Source organism: Anarrhichthys ocellatus, unplaced genomic scaffold, assembly GCF_004355925.1.
Source record: "Anarrhichthys ocellatus isolate YVR2014 unplaced genomic scaffold, GSC_Weel_1.0 scaffold29, whole genome shotgun sequence".
Classification (NCBI taxonomy): domain Eukaryota; kingdom Metazoa; phylum Chordata; class Actinopteri; order Perciformes; family Anarhichadidae; genus Anarrhichthys; species Anarrhichthys ocellatus.
In genome coordinates, this window is record NW_022280059.1 from 3,717,676 (window position 1) to 3,737,846 (window position 20,171).

Here is a 20,171-nt window from a genome sequence, read left to right on the forward strand (position 1 = left end):
CCCCCCCCCCCCCCCCCCCCACCCCACCCCCCCGGTTCAGAAAGCCTCTTTCAGCCAGCTGAGTTAAGTGCACTCTCTCCCCTATAGCCATGAAGCCAAGCTCAGACTGGCCTGTGAATGCCCTGGGGCTGGTGATGATGGGCTGAAGTAACAGCGCCATTTCTCAGCAGCTGCTCTCTGTGTTGAGCTTAGTGGATACAGACAGTACTTGCCAAATGTGAACCTTTAAAGTCCAACCAATGATGCCACATGCCTCCTTTGCCACTTTGTCACCATTTCCAGATTACGCTGAAAGGAAGGACAAAGGGAAGATTTCACAAAGGGGCAGAGCTCCTCTGCCACAATATTAATAGGCATGAAAGTCACGCTTATGATTATAACAAGTGAGCTCCAGAAGGTTGGACCGGCGGGAATAGCGAGGCAAAAAATCCTATGGATGCAGTATTCACCGCACATCTCCTGTGTCTATTTCCACTTGAGATTGCAGTGAGGAGGCGAGATGAGACCACACATCACAAATGAATTGTGCGCCTGTAAAAAGGAACAATTCATTTCAGGAAGTCATTAAAATCAAAACTTTGATCTACTTCCCTGTTATTGATAATAAGAGAGAAGCTGTGCAAGCTCCCTTGCTGTCCTGTGTGCCCTTGTCTACAAATGCCATTTTGATGACATCGTCACTCTGCCTCTGCTCCATGCTGGCACTCTGCTTACCTTGCCCCCGGTTTTTCAACAGTTTACAACAATATCCAGCATGGGACTGCACGCGGTGCTCATAGGCAACGATTGGCCGTAAAACCCCTCTCCCATCCAGCTGCAGAGAGCCGAGTCTCAGAGTGTGACCATTGCATCACATACGACAAGCCTTTATTCCCCTGGCGCTGGCGCTGAATTCCTAATAAAGGCAAGTCAATGCTAGAATAGTAGAACTGGGGATGAATTATAACTGTTGATTTCCTGTATTCAGTTGAAGCCATCACATTTCTTGGTAGGTCATGAGATTCTAAAGCCATAAATGCAACGTTGCCAGCTCGTTAAAACCTATTAAAGCTAAAACTACAGCCAATCAATGCGTTTACATGTCACGCTTCAAAACACAATCTTTATGCGGACAAAATGTAATAATACAGCAAAGAAATAATAGATCTCAGTGCGATAGTCGTGTGCCTCCATCATATGTCGAGGAGCTTCTATTTTGGCTGTGGCTTGAAGCTAAAATGTTCAGGGTTTTCAGGGGAATGTGCCATCTTTAGACTTATTCAGCTGGCATAAGTATTTGTATGGTATGCACTGCCGTCAGTCCCAGTTCCTTTTATTGAAAATACCATTACATATAATATTGCTCAAGTCAGAGATTTTGAAATCTGACAGACTATGAGTACAGAAATATTCCTAGTGTGTTACGTTTGTCAGAAAAATGAGGAGCACCTTGAATCTTAATGCGAGAATCAATGGTTATTGACATGATACCCGTCTTCAGTTGCCTTTCAAATATATTTCCTTATTGCAATTTAAATAAATGAGACAAATTTCAATGTTATAGTTTATGGAGAGTGTCGGATGCATGTTGAATTAGACATTAATCAAAGTAAAAAGTGATGAACTGCATTAAAGTACAATCAATACTTGTCATTCTCTAATAATATTAATAATAAATGGCTGCGTTAATGCGGTGGAGGCTGCAACCACAAGTTTATATGGCGAACTTGTCCGCAGTCAACTGCTTCTTACACACCTGGCAGACATGGAGAAACATTATCACTCATTTGGAGTCGTGTTTCTGTCCAACTGACTAATACAAGTCCAACATTCAGGGTTTTTCTCTCCGCCAACTCCTGAAGGAAATATTTGGCTCCTCAGCTGCTAAACGCTCCACCAGATTGTCGCGAACTGTGTCTGTCTGCCACTCGGAGCTGGGCAGGGAGCCTACAGCGTGTTCATCAGAGCTTTTTTGCTGAAAATAGCTGCCTGCTGTGGCTACAAAGGACACTGATGAGTTCAGTCAGACTGAACCAGAACAGTGAAGTTACAGTACGGCCGTGAAACCAAAACAATGAGCTAAAGCTCGCTGAATCACTCTAGTTCCGAGAGGAACTACACTGAGCTTCTATTACAGACACAGAGTCATGTGACCCATTGTTAATGTGAAGTATAGCAGATTTATGAAACACACAACCATAAAAGATTAGTTATGCGTGCCTGTATTTTATGAAAGAAGAGAGACCACCACTTCTCAATGGAACAAAGCAATATTTCAAATTCAGTAAAAACACCGCTGCTCATTGTCAAGTAGTACACGACGAGAGACTCTGCTAGTCCCTGTAGCCACAAATTACAAGAGTCCTGTTCTGTATCTTATTCAGTGGTAATAGAGCAACCGGAGATTATAGATGGGAGTCACAGATTACAGTCCTGGCTCGCTTATCTCTCGGTTTGGATAGCTGATCTTTAGCTATGAAGATGCTGGAGAAAATATCATGTGGCACAACTGAGGTATTAAACTTACATATTACTGCACACAGCAACATTGAGAGCGACAGACATCAACATCCTGTCAAATCACTTCAGTTCGGTGTCGGATACATTTCTGCTTCTTCTCATGTCAACCCAATATTCCTTAGAACTTGTCAGATCGTCAGATGTTGCAGAGAGAAACTACTTCAAATTGGATCATGTTGATATTCACAAACAAGAGGAAACTTTCAAATAGTCGCAGAGTCACAAACTGAGACTTAAGACTATGAAGCGACTGAAAGTGGGACTTTTGGAGAAAGCTGTCCTACATGGGAAAAGCTAGGCTCAGCAGGCACAAGACAAAGCTAATCGGTTAGCGGGAGACGTTCCGGAGGTGCGTTTGTGAAGATCTCGGTGAGGCTCAGAGGTTACTCAACATAGCACACCAGCTGGGGCACACTCTGCCGAATAAGAGAAATGAGGCCCAAAAACAGCTGGAGAGACTTTGGTTCTGAAGCACGGCGAGGAGCAGCAGAAGATCTATCATCTGCAGAAACAAAGGGAGAAGATCTCCCTCCTCAGGGCCACAGAGGAGGTCAAACAAACCCTGCAGGAGACTGAACTGGAGTGGGAAAAGAAGCAGCGCAGCACGACGTCCAAGCTGGATGATCTGTAGACAAAAAGTCCAAGAAGAAAAGTTGGATAGCCAAGCTTTTTCCATGCCTGGCCCCAGTGGAATACCAGTAGCACTATTTCACCCCAGCATCCTGTGGTAGGAGGATCTCTCGCAGCATTGTCTCATTTACATAATACATATGGTTTATCATGGGGAGTTTCTTCTTGGATTCTTAGAAAACGTGGCTTGACAAGATCTTGACTTGATTAGTCATTCCACAGTCTTGTCTTCAGTTCATTATTATTTTATTATATTGAATAATTCCTGCATTGTTTCATTGCTATAGAAATTGTAAGCTTGGTAACACTTTCTATGATGCCTATGTCTATAATGCATTATAAACATACTCGTACGGTTAGTATGCTTATAGCACTGTATGATTATAGTTATACATATACTCAAATATCTATAAGGCTTCAACTACAACCTCACAGTATTTTATATCGACTTATAAAGGTGAAGTATCACACTACATCATCTTAATATTTCTATAATGCATTTTATCGCCGTTATAATGACTTGTTTTGGGATTATAAGTAACTGAGTGGTGATTGTTTGCTTTAAGAAGATTCATTTTACAGCATTTGGTGTGTTCTTTAATGATATTTTTCACTTTACTTACAGCAATAAATTGTTCCCATCATAATCCGTTATACAAATATCAATGCAGTACAACTATGACAATTCTGATACAATATGCTCCCTGCAAAAAAAAAAAAAAAAAAAAAAAAAAAAAAAAAAAAAAAAAAAAAAAACAAAAATCAGTGAGTGACCAGCAATTATATTATGATGCTTGACCGTATAAGTCATTATGCAATGCTTTATAATATGTTCTAATTATATTGTGAAGAATTAATATTTTATGACAACAATCATACAGTGATTGCAATGCATTAGAAGCATGTTTATAATGCATTTCAGACATAGGTATCATAAAAAGTGTTACTGTAAGTTTCTCTATAGCTGCATGGAGACAATGATGGAGACATTAGGTGCAAACAAAGGCTGTGCCGCATTACTGAATATTAAAAACAAGTCACATACGTAATATGTTCCTTTTTTCTGTTAAGACAATACTACCACCAATAGTTGAAACTCTAACTGTAAAACTTTATGAACAAACTCCTGATTTAAACAGAGTTCCTGAGGTCAGCCCAAGTTTACTAGTCCGGTCAATTTCAGCCTTGGATGCCGCTCAAACATTTTTTTTTGCTTCCTTCTCTACAACATTGAACTTATCTTCATCACGTGTGAAAGTAATCTTTGGGCAAGCTTTATGCCGACCCAATTAATAAAATGGATGGATTAAAATTACAAGAGGCAGATGAATCAGAGAAATCAAGTCAAGTGTTCTGACCTCTCGCTCTTCAAACAAGAAGCCCTGCATTTGACAGATAGGATGGCTTAATCCATTTTCTAGAGGGGGGGGACTTAGAATTTGTAACTGGTTAATATAAAGTCATAAAAAATGTATTAGATGTGTTGAGTCATGTGTCCTAAATTACAGTCACAGTTTAAAATCTGTGGTCATGATTATAATCCACTTTTTAAAATTCTCCCCACGGAGCAGCTGAACTTTGTAACCTGTTCGTTCCCTCACTGTTAGACAATCGGGCATCTAAATTTAGAGTGTGTTCAGGTCTGTTGCGTTGTGTGTATGACTGATGGTGACAGCTGAAGCACAGAGGTGTCAAGACCGTCCACAACAGCCTGGAAAAGCACAAGTAGGAAAAAAGCTTGAACTCTCCTCCAGATCTCCGCTCGCCTACAGGGCCTCCAATGCGGCCCAGCGGCAAGGTGACTTTTAAAGCATGCCAGTAATGTCCTTCTTTGACTAAGTCCATTAATGAGGCTAAAGAGAGACCTGAACGTTGAGGTTGATTGATGACAGCGAAACTTCCCTGCTAACCTCATACCTTTGTTGACCCTCAAGCAAGGTGACAGGGAAATGAATGCTGCCCTTTACGAAGGGTATTTCAGAAATGTGATCCAGTCCTTTTAATAACTCTTATTAACTATCGAGGAACTGGAAGATGCCTTTTTTCCCCCCCCCACTTATTTTTAATCCCTGTATTGTAGCTCTTTCCTTTTCAGTCAGAGCATATGCATTCATCACTTCAAACTCAATAATCAGGTCTGCTTTAAATATATTGCATCACCATCACAAGCATAAGACTCAGACTTATTGCTGTATTTTCACTTTGAAATGAGTTGTGATGACACACGCAAGTCTTTGCAAAAACTCGTTGCCGTAATAAGCAGCATTCCCAATGCTCCCGACTTTCATTTGGTCCAATTTAGGAGATGCGTGGTGCCACAAGCTACAAAAATCCTTGCAGAACTTCCTGCAGACTTGCGCAACAGGACGGGTAAATAATGAAGCATGTCAACAGAGCACTGCTCACTGGGGCTGTAACCCGAGTGCAGCATCAACTGTTGTTTTCCCCATTCGTTCTGAAAGAAGCATCCTGATGAAATAAAATGAGAACTGCCCACAAAACCAAAGAACAACTCATTAGAATGGGAGGCCTGCAAAATCTGCTGGACTCATTCTAACGGCCTGTCCATGCCGGGCTGTATCTGGTGAGAGAAAGTTCAACAAACCCGAGATGTGGGCAGCCTTGAGCCATGACATGGCGGTGCAATTGAAAGAATCAGCCTGCGTGGTCATAGGTCTCTTCCTGATAAGCCAGCTGAATTCTTAGCACTGTGCAGCTCGGCGAGGGGACCCAGCAGGACACCGCAGCCTGAGAAAGCTCTCGATTGCCAGGCCCCGTTCTCATGGTGTGGTGTTTGGGCCGTAGGACACCGGGGGCTTATCAAGAATTAACCTTCACACAGCATTGCTCCTATATGTAAAATAATTTATGTGAGAGTTTCATCAGCGTGACAGGTGTTTGAGAAACGTCTGGGGTCTGTGAAGTCGAGCGATCCCAAGCTGTGTCTGAGATGGAACTGACACGCTCATCTCTCTGCAAGATTAGAGACCCACTCGCATGCTTCAAATACAAAGCAGGTGGTCCCTTACCTGCCACATTAGAGACAAGATCAGACATGGTAATGAAAATGGATTAAACTAATGTGGCCCCTAAGCAAAGTTTTCAGGTCTAGCTTGGGGGACGACCCGACAGTGAGCCGATACTGTAGCAATGAGCGCTGCAGGTCATTATCGCTGTCTGCTTGTAAGTAAAAAAACATTAAACTCATTTTTTATCAAGACATCCAGCAGGTAAGGCTAATATGACAGGAGGTGTGAAATTGAACTAAATAACTATACTGTCATTGAACCATATGGCCATACCCAGAAACTGGCCTACAGGATCTTCTCCAAAAAAAACAAAACCATTATGAAAACAATGTTGCGTTATTATTAACTGGAACATTGCGTTGCCATTCATTCATTACGCAGTTATTTTATTTAAAAGTTCAACCCTTACTTCAGTCCGGTCTGTTTATCAGGTTAAAACCAGAACTCACAGCAATTTAAAAAAAAAAAAAAACACAAGAACCAAAAACATGAACATAATTTGTGAGACTGCATGCGCAGTCTATTGCGTTACAGAGTCTATTTACTTTTGGAGATTAGAGTAGGCACAAAGTCAACTGAGGGACACAAGTTTAGTATATTCAGGTCACTGTGAGTAGAGGTCATTTAAGTAGAAATGCATTGAAAATGTGTGTCAGTGTTCACTTTAAGCAAATATTCAGCCTTTAATTTCCTGTAAATATTCACCGTATTATTTTGGTGCTAAAAGCAACCCAGAATAAACAGGCCCCAATGGTTGCTGATTGACTAATTAGCAAAATGGAAGTTCATTAATTAATTAATTTTAACTTTAACACAAGTAACTAGGACAATAACCTAAAAATGGCAAAAAGAAAATTCTGAAATATAAAGTGTATACATACAAAACTTCAGGTACTTAACAGTGCAAGAAATGTTTCAATCACAAAAGTTATCATCTGGAGGATTGTGGTTCATGCACAGCTCTCAAGGACCTTACATTATCTATCAGAACTTTCCTCTTTGGTTAGTGCATTACTGGCACAAACATACGACTCCATTAGGAAGATGCATCATGGAAACATTTCTAGTCTGGTCATAGCATCTTGGGAGTCATAGTTTGATACCATCAACCATAATTCATACTTTGGCAACTGCACAAACAACGTTATTGGAATTTGTGCTTGACATAAACCCATATTATTAAATGCACTAGTCCAAACACACACACACACACACACACACACACACACACACACACACAAAGTCAGCTACTTAAGACTTACACCCTAATAATTAATTTGTATGGAGGCCAAATCGAGGCTGAAAGGGGGGGGGGGGGGGACGTGCAGCATATGAGTGCAGCACAAAGTCAATGACTGTGTGAGGTTATTTGTGTCGCAGAGCCTTTCACTCTGCGACAAATACAAATTTTTAAATACACATTTTAGGACAACTGATGCCTCGATAACAACCGGACACAGTGACAAGGAAAATGCATCATGATGAGGGCCAAGGCCTGCGGAAAGCAAAGGCCGTTGTGATGCTGGACCACAGCGATGCACCGGTCGGCTCCACGCAGCCGCGAACACAACAGGCGAGAGGATCAGACAGCGTTTCAGCCCGAAGCACCACCTCACGACGCAACGTGGACGTCACCCGACTGCGAAACACATGCACTACCCTCCAACTGTCAAACGTAGGAAGTGGAGAAACGGCTCGCCTTCTTCGGCAACTTGTCAAATAAAAATGGTAGCGGTTCATTAATTGTACATAAACTGAACATCCTCTCAGCGCGTGTCATTCGGCGGGCGGGGGGCGTAAAGCGGGAGGACGGCAAGCTGCTGTGCGTGAGAGGGATACGCAGCTCAAGGCGACCTCCAATCGCACTTGATGTCAACGCAGAGGACGACTGTCTGGTGTGTTGCAAACATCGCGTTTAATCTGTTAGTTGTGCATGTTTATTTCAAGACACGGATGTCGACGTAAACCTGGCGCCTGCCCGCTTCGCCGGGGACTGATTTGGGCGTAAATATGTACACACAAGCGCCGTTAAAGCCGCGTTTTACCTCCTCTTGAAGTCCTTCTCGTACGGTTTGAGATTGGGATCCATTTGGAGAAGGCAGCTGAAGTCAGGAATTGAAACATTATCCTCTCGGTCTGCCATGGTTTCTCCAGACGAAACCAATCGAGCACCGACTGCTGCTGGTCGGACGCACTGACAGTGTAGCACCGGGGCAGGCACGCACGCACTGTGCGCCTCTTTATACTATCCGGACACAACAGCGCATCATGCTGCTTTGTGCCAAGCCCGTCCCATCACAACATGCTGTGTTCTCCAGCGGGTCAGACGTGAGGGAAAGCCGAGTCGTGCGGTGCCGTGACACAGTGTAACTTTAAGATGACAGCAGAGGAAGCAGCAGCGTCAGAGGAAGATGACTCGGATTTGTATGCAGACGTGCAGCTTTGGCTGTTTGTATGCTTGACTTTGTGGTTGTAAAAAAAAAATAAAAAATCCACCTGCTGAAAAACATACAAATGCATCGAAATGTAGGCCTCAATGTCTCTGCTGCTCAATAGATGAACTCAAAATTAAGATAGAATGATCTGTCTGTTATCTCCACCAATACTGACCGTATTATCAGTGCATTTTGTATTAATATTCATTGTCATAAAGGATGATTCCTAAGGATTTTGGTGACCCCATGATCTTTATTTTAGCAACACTGTCAGGTCAGACTAACATGAAGGATGTATACCAACAACCAATGCTGGAAGAACCAGTAAATATTTAACTTGAGTAAAAGAAGTACTACAGTATATAAATACTCTTACAAGTAAAAGCCCTACATTCAAAATTGTAAACGTATTAGCATCAGGATATACGTGAAGCACCAATAGTAAAGCTACTCATTATGCACAATAGCCCATTTCAGAAAAATGTATTTTATATTATTGGATTTGAATTAGTATTGATTTAATATGACAGCTGATAAAGGTGGAGCTTATAGTTTCATTACTTTATATACTGTTGGGTATTGAATTTGCTCCGGGGATCAAAAAGTATCATCGTGCTAACCTTAAATAGTACATAATAATGTTTGTTGATTATACTTTCTAATATTAATCTGAGTCTGCAAAGAAACTAGTAATTTAAATTCTCAAATAAATGTAATGGAGTAAAGATATCCGCCTTTGAAATTTAAAGTAGACTTATAAAGTAGCAAAAAATTGTACTGACAGAACTTGAGTAAATATACTCTGTTTCTTTCCACCACTGACAACTACTACTGGCCACGCTTCCATAGATTTTCCATGAAAACTTAATCGGAGAAAACTGCATTGATTTAATTAGCTTGTTATTCAGTAAAAAAAAAAAAAAAAAAGAGGACATGAACTGAGACGGACGTCATCGAGCAAGATCCCATTGATTTGGGCCAAGTTAAATATGAGCAAAGTTTGTTTAACCTCAAACTCCCTGGCACACAAAAGCACCAGTGTGTGTGTGTGTGTGTGTGTGTGTGTGGTGACTTATTTCCTTTTAATCTGCATGTCTTTCTAAAATGCTTTGATCTTGTTGTCTGTGGCCTCAATATGTTCTGCCACAAACTACTTCAGCGAAGTGGCAGAAGTAACTTAATGGACTCGAGAAGGATAACCTTGCTTTAATTTCGATTAAATCCCTCTTGGAAAAAGGCTGATAAATATGCACACTGACTGAAGAAATAGTGCGGCTCGTGAAAGTGTTGTCCTTGTCGCAAAATAAAACTGTCCCATCTAAAAGTCACAAGGGGAGTGTCGTTCTAAAGAGCCATCTGTTGGTAATAGAGGAAACAAGTGTGTTACTGTCCATCCCAGAAGGTTATGCCAATAAATGTTGTCTCTGGGATTCACGGCTAAATAACAAATATTTACAGGGGTATGTGGAAAGACACAGTAGGCAACCCAATGACAACAGCTGACACAAACATTAGATTTTATCTGAAGGGTGTTAACTTGATGAGCAGAAGGAAGCGCTTGATTGATTTTAGGCTGTCTGTAAGCAATACGGCAATATGAGCAGCCGCTGCAACTTACATTACCTAGGCAATCTGTCTGATTCAGTTAAATGATTTCCTCAGCTGTAATGGACGACACGGAAATGTTTTACACCTAAAATTGCAATCGCAAAGAAATATTTGTTTTCCCACCAGATGTGGGATTTCCTTGTTTACCTGCTTTTAGCAGCAACAAAAAGCGAAAACGAGTCACCTGTTGCAGATTATCAGTCCGTCCTTAAACGTTAAGATCACTCTGAAAAGACTCTGAGCTAAAATATTTCTCTCAAATATTTCTTTTTATAAAATTGATTGTTATGAGTCAATCTAGAGCCAAATAACACTTGACAGATCCTTCTACACTAAGTGACTGCAGAGTCTAAACTATAGTCTGACAGCAGCTTTAGAAACCCGCACCAACCTTGCTGTAACTTACAACAAATTCCATGGAGTAGACAAAATGGTGAAATTAAATGAATATCACAATTAGAAACACTGCTACAGAGATGGATTGTATGAGGTTGAATGCAACATTTGTCAGCTATAAAAGAAGTCAGGAAGTTTGATCTTGATGTGATTTTCCAAAGCAGAGCAAGTCAGCTAACAGAGCTCCAAACGGTTAACACTGAAAAATGATTCAACATGTCGACAGGAACAGAAATAATATGACAGAAAATATATGAGACTTTTGGAGGACATTATGAATTGACAAGATATTTTTGCTTGGTATGTGTCCTACTGTTTGTTTTCTGTGGGTCTGCTTGACTTTTGTCAACCACAGGATATGTGCTGTCCCATCTCTAAATAACATCCGTTCAGATATTGACACAATTTCATTCAATCAACCTTAGAAGCCTAGAAGACATTATACAACATCTGAAGTCATCCTCCTGCTGCTTGGATATTCTACCAACACACTTTAAAAAAACATTTCAAACTGCATGACCACTGATCTTTTACAAATTGTAAACACATCCCTTCTCTCAGGTGTCTTTCCACAAGCCTTTCCACAACATTGCAGTTATTAAACCACTCATAAAGAAGGCTAATTTAGACTCCACAACAATGAAAAATTATAGGCCAATATCAAAACTCCCATTTTTAAGTAAAACAGTTGAAAAAGCGTTTTTTCAACAGCTGAACAACTTCTTGGCCGTAAATAACTGTTTTGACGTCTTCCAGTCACAGTTTCAGCACCACAGTACTGAAACTGCTCTTGTTAAGGTTTTCAACGACATCCACTTAATCACAGACAATGGCAGAATTTCAGTCTTAGTATTACTGGATCTTAGTGCTGCATTCGACACGGTCGACCATGACATACTACTAGAAAGACTAAAAATCTGGGTGGGACTCTCTGGCACAGCACTCAACTGGTTTGAATCCTACTTGAAGGACCGATAATACTGTGTCTGTAGCTAATTACACATCAGAGCTGACTAAAACGGCATGTGGTGTTCCCCAAGGTTCAATATTGGGGCCTCTTCTGTTCAACATCTACATGCTTCCACTATCTCAGATTATGGAAAACAACAAAGTGTGTTATCATAATTATGCAGACAACACACAAATCTACATAACTATGTCACCAGGGGACTACAATCCCATACAAGGGCTGGGTAAATGTATTGAACAACTCAACAACTGGATGTGCCAGAATTTTCTTCAATTAAACAAAGATAAAACAGAAGTAATTGTTTTTGGTACCAAGGATGAACGAATGCAAGTCAGCACTCAGCTTCAATCACTGATGTTAAAAAACACAAACCAAGCCAGAAATCTAGGTGTAGTTATGGATTCAGACCTCAACCTGAACAGCCATATCAAGACAATTACAAAATCAGTCTACTATCACCTGAAGAATATATCAAGGATTAGAGGACATATGTCTCAACAGGATTTGACAAAAACTTGTCCATGCATTTATCTTCAGCAGACTGGACTACTGTAACGGTGTGTTTACAGGTCTCTGTAAAAAGTCAGTCAGAAAGCTGCAGCTGATTCAGAACGCTGCAGCTCGAGTCCTCACTCAGACCAGGAGGGTGGATCACATCACTCCAGTTCTGAGGTCTTTGCACTGGCTTCCTGTCAAACAAAGAATTGACTTTAAAATCCTGCTGTTGGTTTATAAAGCACTGAATGGTTTAGGGCCAAAATACATCCCTGATCTGCTTCTACCTTATGAACCATCCCGACCCCTTAGGTCATCTGGGACCGGTCTACTTTCTGTTCCCAGAGTCAGAACTAAACACGGAGAAGCAGCGTTCAGTTTTTCTGCTCCACATATCTGGAACAAAGTCCCAGAAAGCTGCAGGTCTGCTGAGACCCTCAGCTCCTTTAAACCAAGATTGAAGACTTTTCTGTTTGCTGCTGCCTTTAATTGAACCAGATTCAAAGATATTAATAAATTTCCTGCATTTCTGCATTTTACTACTGTATTTTATTTCTTACACTGCTTTTAAGTGTTTTAATGACTGTTTTTTGTTGTTTCAATGAATGTTATTAATTGTTTTTAAATCTCCTTTTCGTTTGTCTTATGATTTGATGCTTTTAATGGTTTTATGTGAAGCACTTTGAATTGCCCTGTTGTTGAAATGTGCTATACAAATACACTTGCCTTGCCTTGCCTTTTGTGGTTATTGTGTTTGAGCCTGACCATTGTATTACACACATGTTCTTTTATTTATACCACCTGAAGATGCTTTGTCAACCTTGGCTTATAGGCTTAAAACTCATCTATCTTTGATGCAGAGACAGAATCAAACTGAAAATGTCAGATTCAAAGTTTTTTTCTTGACAAAGTGCCTCCAGTCCTCCCAACCTATTCACCCAAATTTCACCGCAACAAAATCTTCCTTTTCTCCGTTTCCTTTTCCCAAGACACCATGTTTACAACCCCGAGTGGCAGTAATTTATTCATTCAGAGAGAATTCAGATGATGTTGATGACAAAGCTTGCAGCGTCCCCTCCCTTTGGTGCTGAACTGCATGTCCCACCACTGAATCCTATTTTAGTTGGACTATGACAGATGCGAAACACAATTGAAATGCCAGTTTCGACTGCCACTGTGATTTTAATTGAAGCCGACACATACAAGCTTCTCATGCGCCTAAATTCATGTGAGTATACAAGCATGCTACACTGATAGCATGTGTAATGAAAAAATACAATTAGTCTTTCAATACCTGTAATTATTCTTCAAAAGATTTTAATGCATCCAAGCTGAGAGAATTACTTCCCAGAGTGTTCAATCTCCATAATACACTTCTAAGGCAAAACAATACAGCTGCAGGAAGATAGAAGGGAAGTCAGTGAATGCTAAAACTGAGCTCTAAATGTTTTAATAAGAAACATTGTTTCATAAGAGTAGACAGAGACGGCTTTCAGCTATTTATTACACAATTTAAAATGATGAAAAATATAGTGGTGCATTAATAGTAGCAGCATCTCTTTGAAAATCAAAGCTTTGATCACTATTTCCTAATTGCGGTGGCTCCAACATATGACTGCATGCAATCGTATTAATGTGGAGCAGGGCAGAAAGAGAGCATGTTTACTCTGCAGGAATCCTGGACAAACATTACGACTAAAGTTTAAAAAAAACTAGTTTTTAACTAGGAACATAATTGTACTTTTTGTGGTGGTGGTGAAAATGCAATAGATGTCTGAGAAAGTGTTCAACTCATGGCATGAAAAGGTTGCTGCGTCCCTTTGTGCCATACTTTCGTTTGAAAAAGTCAACGAAGGAAATGTTTGATTAATTTTGAAAGATGCCATTGACAATGTAAAGAAAAACTGCTTTTCAGAATATCTTCGCAACGGAGAAGTTGACAGTTTGATGTGGAAATGAAATGCTAAATCATGTGCAATGTTTCTGAGGGCCATGCGAGGAAACTTTAATAGGCAAGTAAATGAGCAGAGAAAATAAAAAGGGACCGGCAAATTCTTTCAAATTGAGATACTGTAAGATCCTGATATGTATTAACCCATTTGTGGCCAAAGACTCTGTTGAGGAAAAACACATTTGTTTCTGATCAGTTTAAAGTCTTAAAATCTGGTACGGACTTACTGTTCAAGCACAACAGTAAAACCTTGGCATTTTTAGAGCACATGAAAAAAATGTCACACTTTAATCAGTAAAAAAACAGATTTAAATAAAAAATGTTAGTTATAGTAACAAATTTGTTAGAGGTAAATGTGAAAACATAGGAAATATAGCTGACAACCATCACAAAAAAAATAAACAAACCCATGATATTTCCAGATGTCATGGCCAAGGCAAAGAGGACAGATCAATTCAACGTAAATATAGAAGAACAGTGGACATCTCAGTCTCTCATTCTTATCCACATTTGCAGCAAATTTGATTCTAATACAACAACAGTCTCTGAGCATTGCAACTCTGATTCTGTACGCGCATTGCTTGATTAAGATGAAGTTTATGTATTTTTGGTGGGGGGAGCAATCGTTTTTAAGTGACTGTGTGGACAGGACGCTGCCTCACAGCAGTCTACTGACGAAAGATATTTTCAGGGGAGCCGCTTTTCAAAACAACAGACGTCTCCCAACTCGTGCTGTCAGACAGGAGTAGAGTCAGCTCTTCTGTTTGTGATTTGGGGAAAAAAAGGGACAATTTATTTGCATCAATGCAAAATACATCTATCAAACTAAACAAAAAATCATAAGGCAATGTTTCTAGAGCTGCATCCATAACACAACATAATTAGTATACATTTTCTGAGCCTCAAATTGCTGCTGATTTCAGAGTGTGAGGAACTGAATGTTACATAATTCCTCATCAGACAATTAGGTTCAGACAGTTTTGTGGTTTACAGTCCATGAGCACCTACAATATAAAATATGCACTTCACAATGTATTTTCCTTGGCACAGATCCCTCTAAAATGGAGCTATATAAATACTGCTTATACGCTCCTATTGTAACAGGTTTCAGTGACACAGAATGCAAATGTGATAATTGAAAGAAATTAAATTGGGTATAGAAACATGATCCAGGCACAATACAGACAACCGCTTTCTGTTGGGGTTCAAGCTATATGTCAGGGATAAGTGTGCTGAAATATTGCAACTCATATAATTCCTCTGACAGAAGGACACCACTTTTCCATGAATGCTGCGGAGTGAGAAGGGTAACGCCGGGCAATAAAGGGAGCCAGATAGGACGGGAATGAAGCTAATGAGAGGCGATAAGATTCACACCAGCCTTCAATTTCAAGGATGGAGGAGCTGGGATCTCAGAAAGGGCCGCAGACTGACAAGGGGAGGGAGATCTTTAATGAGAGACATCAGAGATGGTGCGAGCAGTGATTTCATGTGTGAGGCAGAACACAAGGCATGTGTCGACTGAGCACACCAGGTACATGAATCTCTTCAAAGAGTTGAGATAGGTGGTATGTCATATCAGCGCGCAAACGTGCATGTGTACTCTTTCTGAATGATTCACAGTAGTACTGTGGATATGTTGAGTGAGTTTAAAATATATGATTCATAGTGGAGGTTGAGGACACGAGGAAGCAAGCGGAGCCTGTATCGCCACACTCAGGGATTTTGGCAAAACTAATTTATGAATTTCAGACTAGTCAGCCCCTTCAGAAGGAGTGGATTGTTAACACCTGACCTCACACTATAACAGGCCAAATGGTTTCAATTGAGCAGCGCGGACTCAAGGGACGCCGCCAAAGAAAGAGGGTGAAGAGGCCGAATTTCCTCTGAGCCTCAGTGAGGGCAAGTCAAGGCTTCCTCGACAGAAACAAGGAGACGATTGTCAAATAAGGTTAGAGAAAAATAATTACACTGGCCTCGTCTCAATATTGAATATAATACATATCCTGATGACTAAGTCATTATTGACTTGCCTGGCACATACACCTTGATGATATAATGTCCATCTTGCTCTTGACAAACACAGTCCGACTGTGTCTTAAACTTGCAGAGTGCTACAAGGTCTCAGTATGTGGCAAATAAAAAAGGTTGGATTTCGTAGCATCAGTCATCTACTGAAAAAGAAAAAAGAAAGAAAGGGAATATTTTGCTGTTAAAATACTGGTTGAGATGAGATTAGGCTCACACATCAATACAATGCATATGTTTTTTTTACAAACATTCAGACCTTAGAACCATGAAACAAAAGTGCAGTCGATCATATGCGCCCAATTTCCATTTTGTTGCAAAGATGAAAGAGGCGTTAAAACATCAAATGAATGTGCTGTTCACTTTCTTTTCCACAGTGTGAGTTTGTGTCTCGACAACCTTTCAACATCAAGCATTGAAAAAGGGAAAATAAACACACATTTATTTTTTTAGCCAGATGCTGTTATTTAGGAAGACTGATGTTTCCTAAAATACTTAAGAACATTAGTAAAACAATATGAATATTCAGAGTAAAAGAGCTAAATATCTTTTATTTCTTTTTTCTTGTTCCAAAGAAGACACAAGCTGCAGCAACCTCGATGTGGTTGGGTACATGAGAATGTGCAGCTTGGCCATAGTCTATAGTGTGTTTTAATTGTAATGCGATAATGAAGTGACATTTCGGGACGTTCTCCTTTTAAGCTCTTTTTTCAAGTCCAATACAGTGACCAAATCAAACCAGTGAACATTTGCATTAAAGTAATTAACTCAATTCACATAATGTCCTCCATTAGCCTCCATGGATGCATGAATGCCTCGAAGATCTGAATTCAATTGTCCATAATTTGACAGAACACGTTGATTAATATATAAGGTACTTAACTTATAGGAACATAACCTGTTCAGTCAGAAATACCATCACCTTATAATTGTCATTTCCCCTCACACTTGTCACAAAATGTTGGTATTAACATGGCCTGAATGTATCATTAAAGGCAATTATCAAAAGAAAAAAGCTGTCCAGCTGTATTTTTTGTGTGGAGGTATCAATCAGTTTGAATGACAGCTGCTGAAATTAGCCTAATTGTGAATGCACTTTACAAATATGTGTAGATTCTCTTCACAGTAACACTATTTTCTCATTTACTGATGTATTTACACATAACAATGGAGAACTGATTTGTGCTTTTCTAATTAATTGTGACCCAAAACAGACTGTTTCACCTCATCTATTATGTTGATCGGTATCAGCTGCTGGTCCTGGATATAATACACAAGGACGAAATTGGAATCATTTACCGAATGCACATAACATTTACTTATTTTAGAGTGCTGTGATGTAAGTGGTGGAAGTTATAATGGAAGAAAAAAAAAGAGGGAAAATGATGTATAATTATCCAAACAAGATATTCACAGAATTACTAATGCACTCATTTACAAAACAAAACAATCTTTGTTTAATTCTTGATTAGACTTGAAAGCTTAATATTTTCATTTCATTACTAAAAAACTGTTGTGCAACAACAAATAGTGTAGCAATACAGCCAGGCCTCCAGCCTTCAGTGGCAGCACTGAGTGCAGCCAGCACCCTCACATGACTTAGTCTGCTCTGCTTTAATAGATATCTAATCCACCTTTTGCAACCAGGCGGGCTATTGAAACTTTCTGTTTCACTGTGCAGTGACTTGTATTTTGAACTCTTTTCTTTGCTGCTCCCAACACTTGCTGCTACAGCTGCTCCTGTTTTACAAACTCGCTCGCCTGCAGATAGTCGGACCATGTGGGATTACCGGGCTTTGCTTCAGGATGGCTTTTTGGGAAAAAACTGCTGATTTTGCCTCCATTCATCGGTTGTCAGCCACAAAGTCGAACTTCAGGCCAGCGGCTTCTCCTCAACAGGGTAAGTGCTGCTTGTGCTCACATGCACTCTGTGTGTTGGAAATGTTTTGGCTCTGTTGAATTGCGATATTAGTAAACTATGAAGCTAACAACCCTGTGAGGTGTTCCATGGGTTCACTGTCATGAAGTTTGCTGGCTGATCATTTCTGCTCTTTGCTGTTTCTAATTTAGCCTTTATGAAATGTATGCATTGGAAGGCCATTTGTGGATTACTGAACTCATTTACTTTGATTCGTGTTAAACACCTTCATTATAATGCTCATATGATGCTGCTGGGTTTCTAGGGTGTATATTAGTTTAACGATGTGGCATGGATGTTGTCTTTATTCACATAACTGATATTGGCTTCATGGTAAAACTCATATGGCTGATGTCACACATTTTGTCCAAACCGTTTTCATGCTGACATACTGATGGCCATTTGTTACTTGTCAAAACTACATACAATAACTTCATGAGAAGTTTGTGCAGATTTTTGATTTCAATCTGCATTTACAGTTATTTATTGAGTTTTCTCAGTCTGCTGTATCAAGTGTGTTGGTGGTGATGAGTTTGAGACTATGCTCAAGGTGATGAAAATCCAGCAGCTTAGTTGGGCTAGTAGAAAGTATGACCGTGTTATTTTTCTGTGTTTGTGTCAGGCCATTAAAAGAAATACCAGAAGAAGAGCTATAAAACAGGAAATACAATTAAGAAACCCTCAGTTATATCAGCTGAAAAAAACCATTATGTTTACGGATGTTATGGCCAAGTGGGAACATATACAAGCAAAAGAAGATAGGACCTAAAATTTAACCCTGGGGGTCCCAGCAAGTAACTGTATGTCTGGCGAATGATAAATTGCCTACAGTGAAAGAAAAGGTTCTCTGGGAAATGTAGTAGCTGAGCCAGCACAGTGCTGCATCTCTGATACCCAACCAGTGCTTGAGGCAGTCAATTAAAATTGCATGATCTACAGTATCAAAAGCCTCACTGAGATCTAAAAGGATTAAGATCGAACATTCCCCAGCATACACTATTAAAAGATCATTTGTTGCTTTTGAGAAGGCCTGTTTCAGTGCTATGTAGCACTTTAAAATCTCATTGGAGATTTAAACGTGCTATATACCAGTTTGGGAGAATTTCTGTTGCCTCTCAACAGCTCTCAATTTGGCGACTGCTGAGCCTGCGTCTCGCAGCTAACGGTGCTGACAGCGCAGACAGTGTTTAGCCAAGGGGGAGTCAGAGGGCGGTTGCCACGTTTCTGCATCGTCGGATGGCTTTAACAGCTGTAACCGCCGTATGAGCTCAGTGCAGAGCAGTGGCCATTAGCTATCCAGTTAGGCACACTGGCATGCACAAACATGCATTGAAATCGCATGTGGCCGGTCCGGCTTTGTCAACAAAGAACATAGAATCTCGGATCACAACCTACAGAGAGAGTGAGTTCATTCTCGGCTCAGGTGGACATTACTCCACTATATCTGAATCAATTAGTTGTTTACTGCTATAATAATGCTCTTAATATAAAGAGTTATAAATAGAGTTATAAATAGTAGATGAGATAGGTGTATTTGTGAAAACTATGGGATCTAGACGAGGTTGTTATGGTGAATTAATTTAAAACTTGACAGTAAAGGGCTCTACTGAAAGGTTGAACAGATAAACAAACGGCACCACATGTAGGAGTGGCTTTTGTATCCAAGTTTAAGTTGTCAACCTTATATTATATGATATACTCTACTATAAAAGCTCTTTTGGGATTTGGCCCAAAAACAGGAAGAAAAGAATAACCTCCTAAAATAGAAAAGCGTTGGTCAGGAGCAGAACCACATGTTTTTCAAACTTTGATAAAAAAAACTAGTGAGCTCTCAGAGCCACAAGGGGCACAGTGGTTAAATATGAGGTCTGTTTCTCTCAACAGGACTCAAGAAGCCTTTTGTTCTGCCATAAAAGGCGCTTTGATTACCCTTCATTTTAGTTCAGCTTTTGCACTTATACTTTAAAGACCTCCCTCTGTGGCCTCGTCCTAGCATTCAAATTTGCTTGGCTGCTTTGTTACAAAGAGTGATATGTGATTATCTCCACAAGTTGCAGGTTCCGGTTTGTCGAAGGTGAATTAGTTAAATCGTTCCCTCTTTGCCCTCTTAACCAATGATTTGCTTGCAAGGTCTCTTTGAAAATTTCCAAATGGTTGATGAGACCACACTAGGAGGGCCTTTCATGCCCATGGGCCTTCAAACAGCCGTGAA

The 20,171-nt window shown here is 40.1% G+C and overlaps 1 protein-coding gene across 1 annotated transcript in view; it reads right to left on the reverse strand.

Moving 5' to 3' along the window:
- gbe1b (glucan (1,4-alpha-), branching enzyme 1b) overlaps nt 1-8,503 on the reverse strand; it is a 96,865-nt gene extending 88,362 nt beyond the window's left edge. The window contains exon 1 of the mRNA XM_031863499.1: nt 8,204-8,503. Coding sequence (XP_031719359.1) covers nt 8,204-8,301 — 98 coding nt within the window. The 5' untranslated portion in view covers nt 8,302-8,503. The remainder of the gene's footprint in view (nt 1-8,203) is intronic.
- Between the last annotated feature and the right edge of the window lie 11,668 nt (nt 8,504-20,171).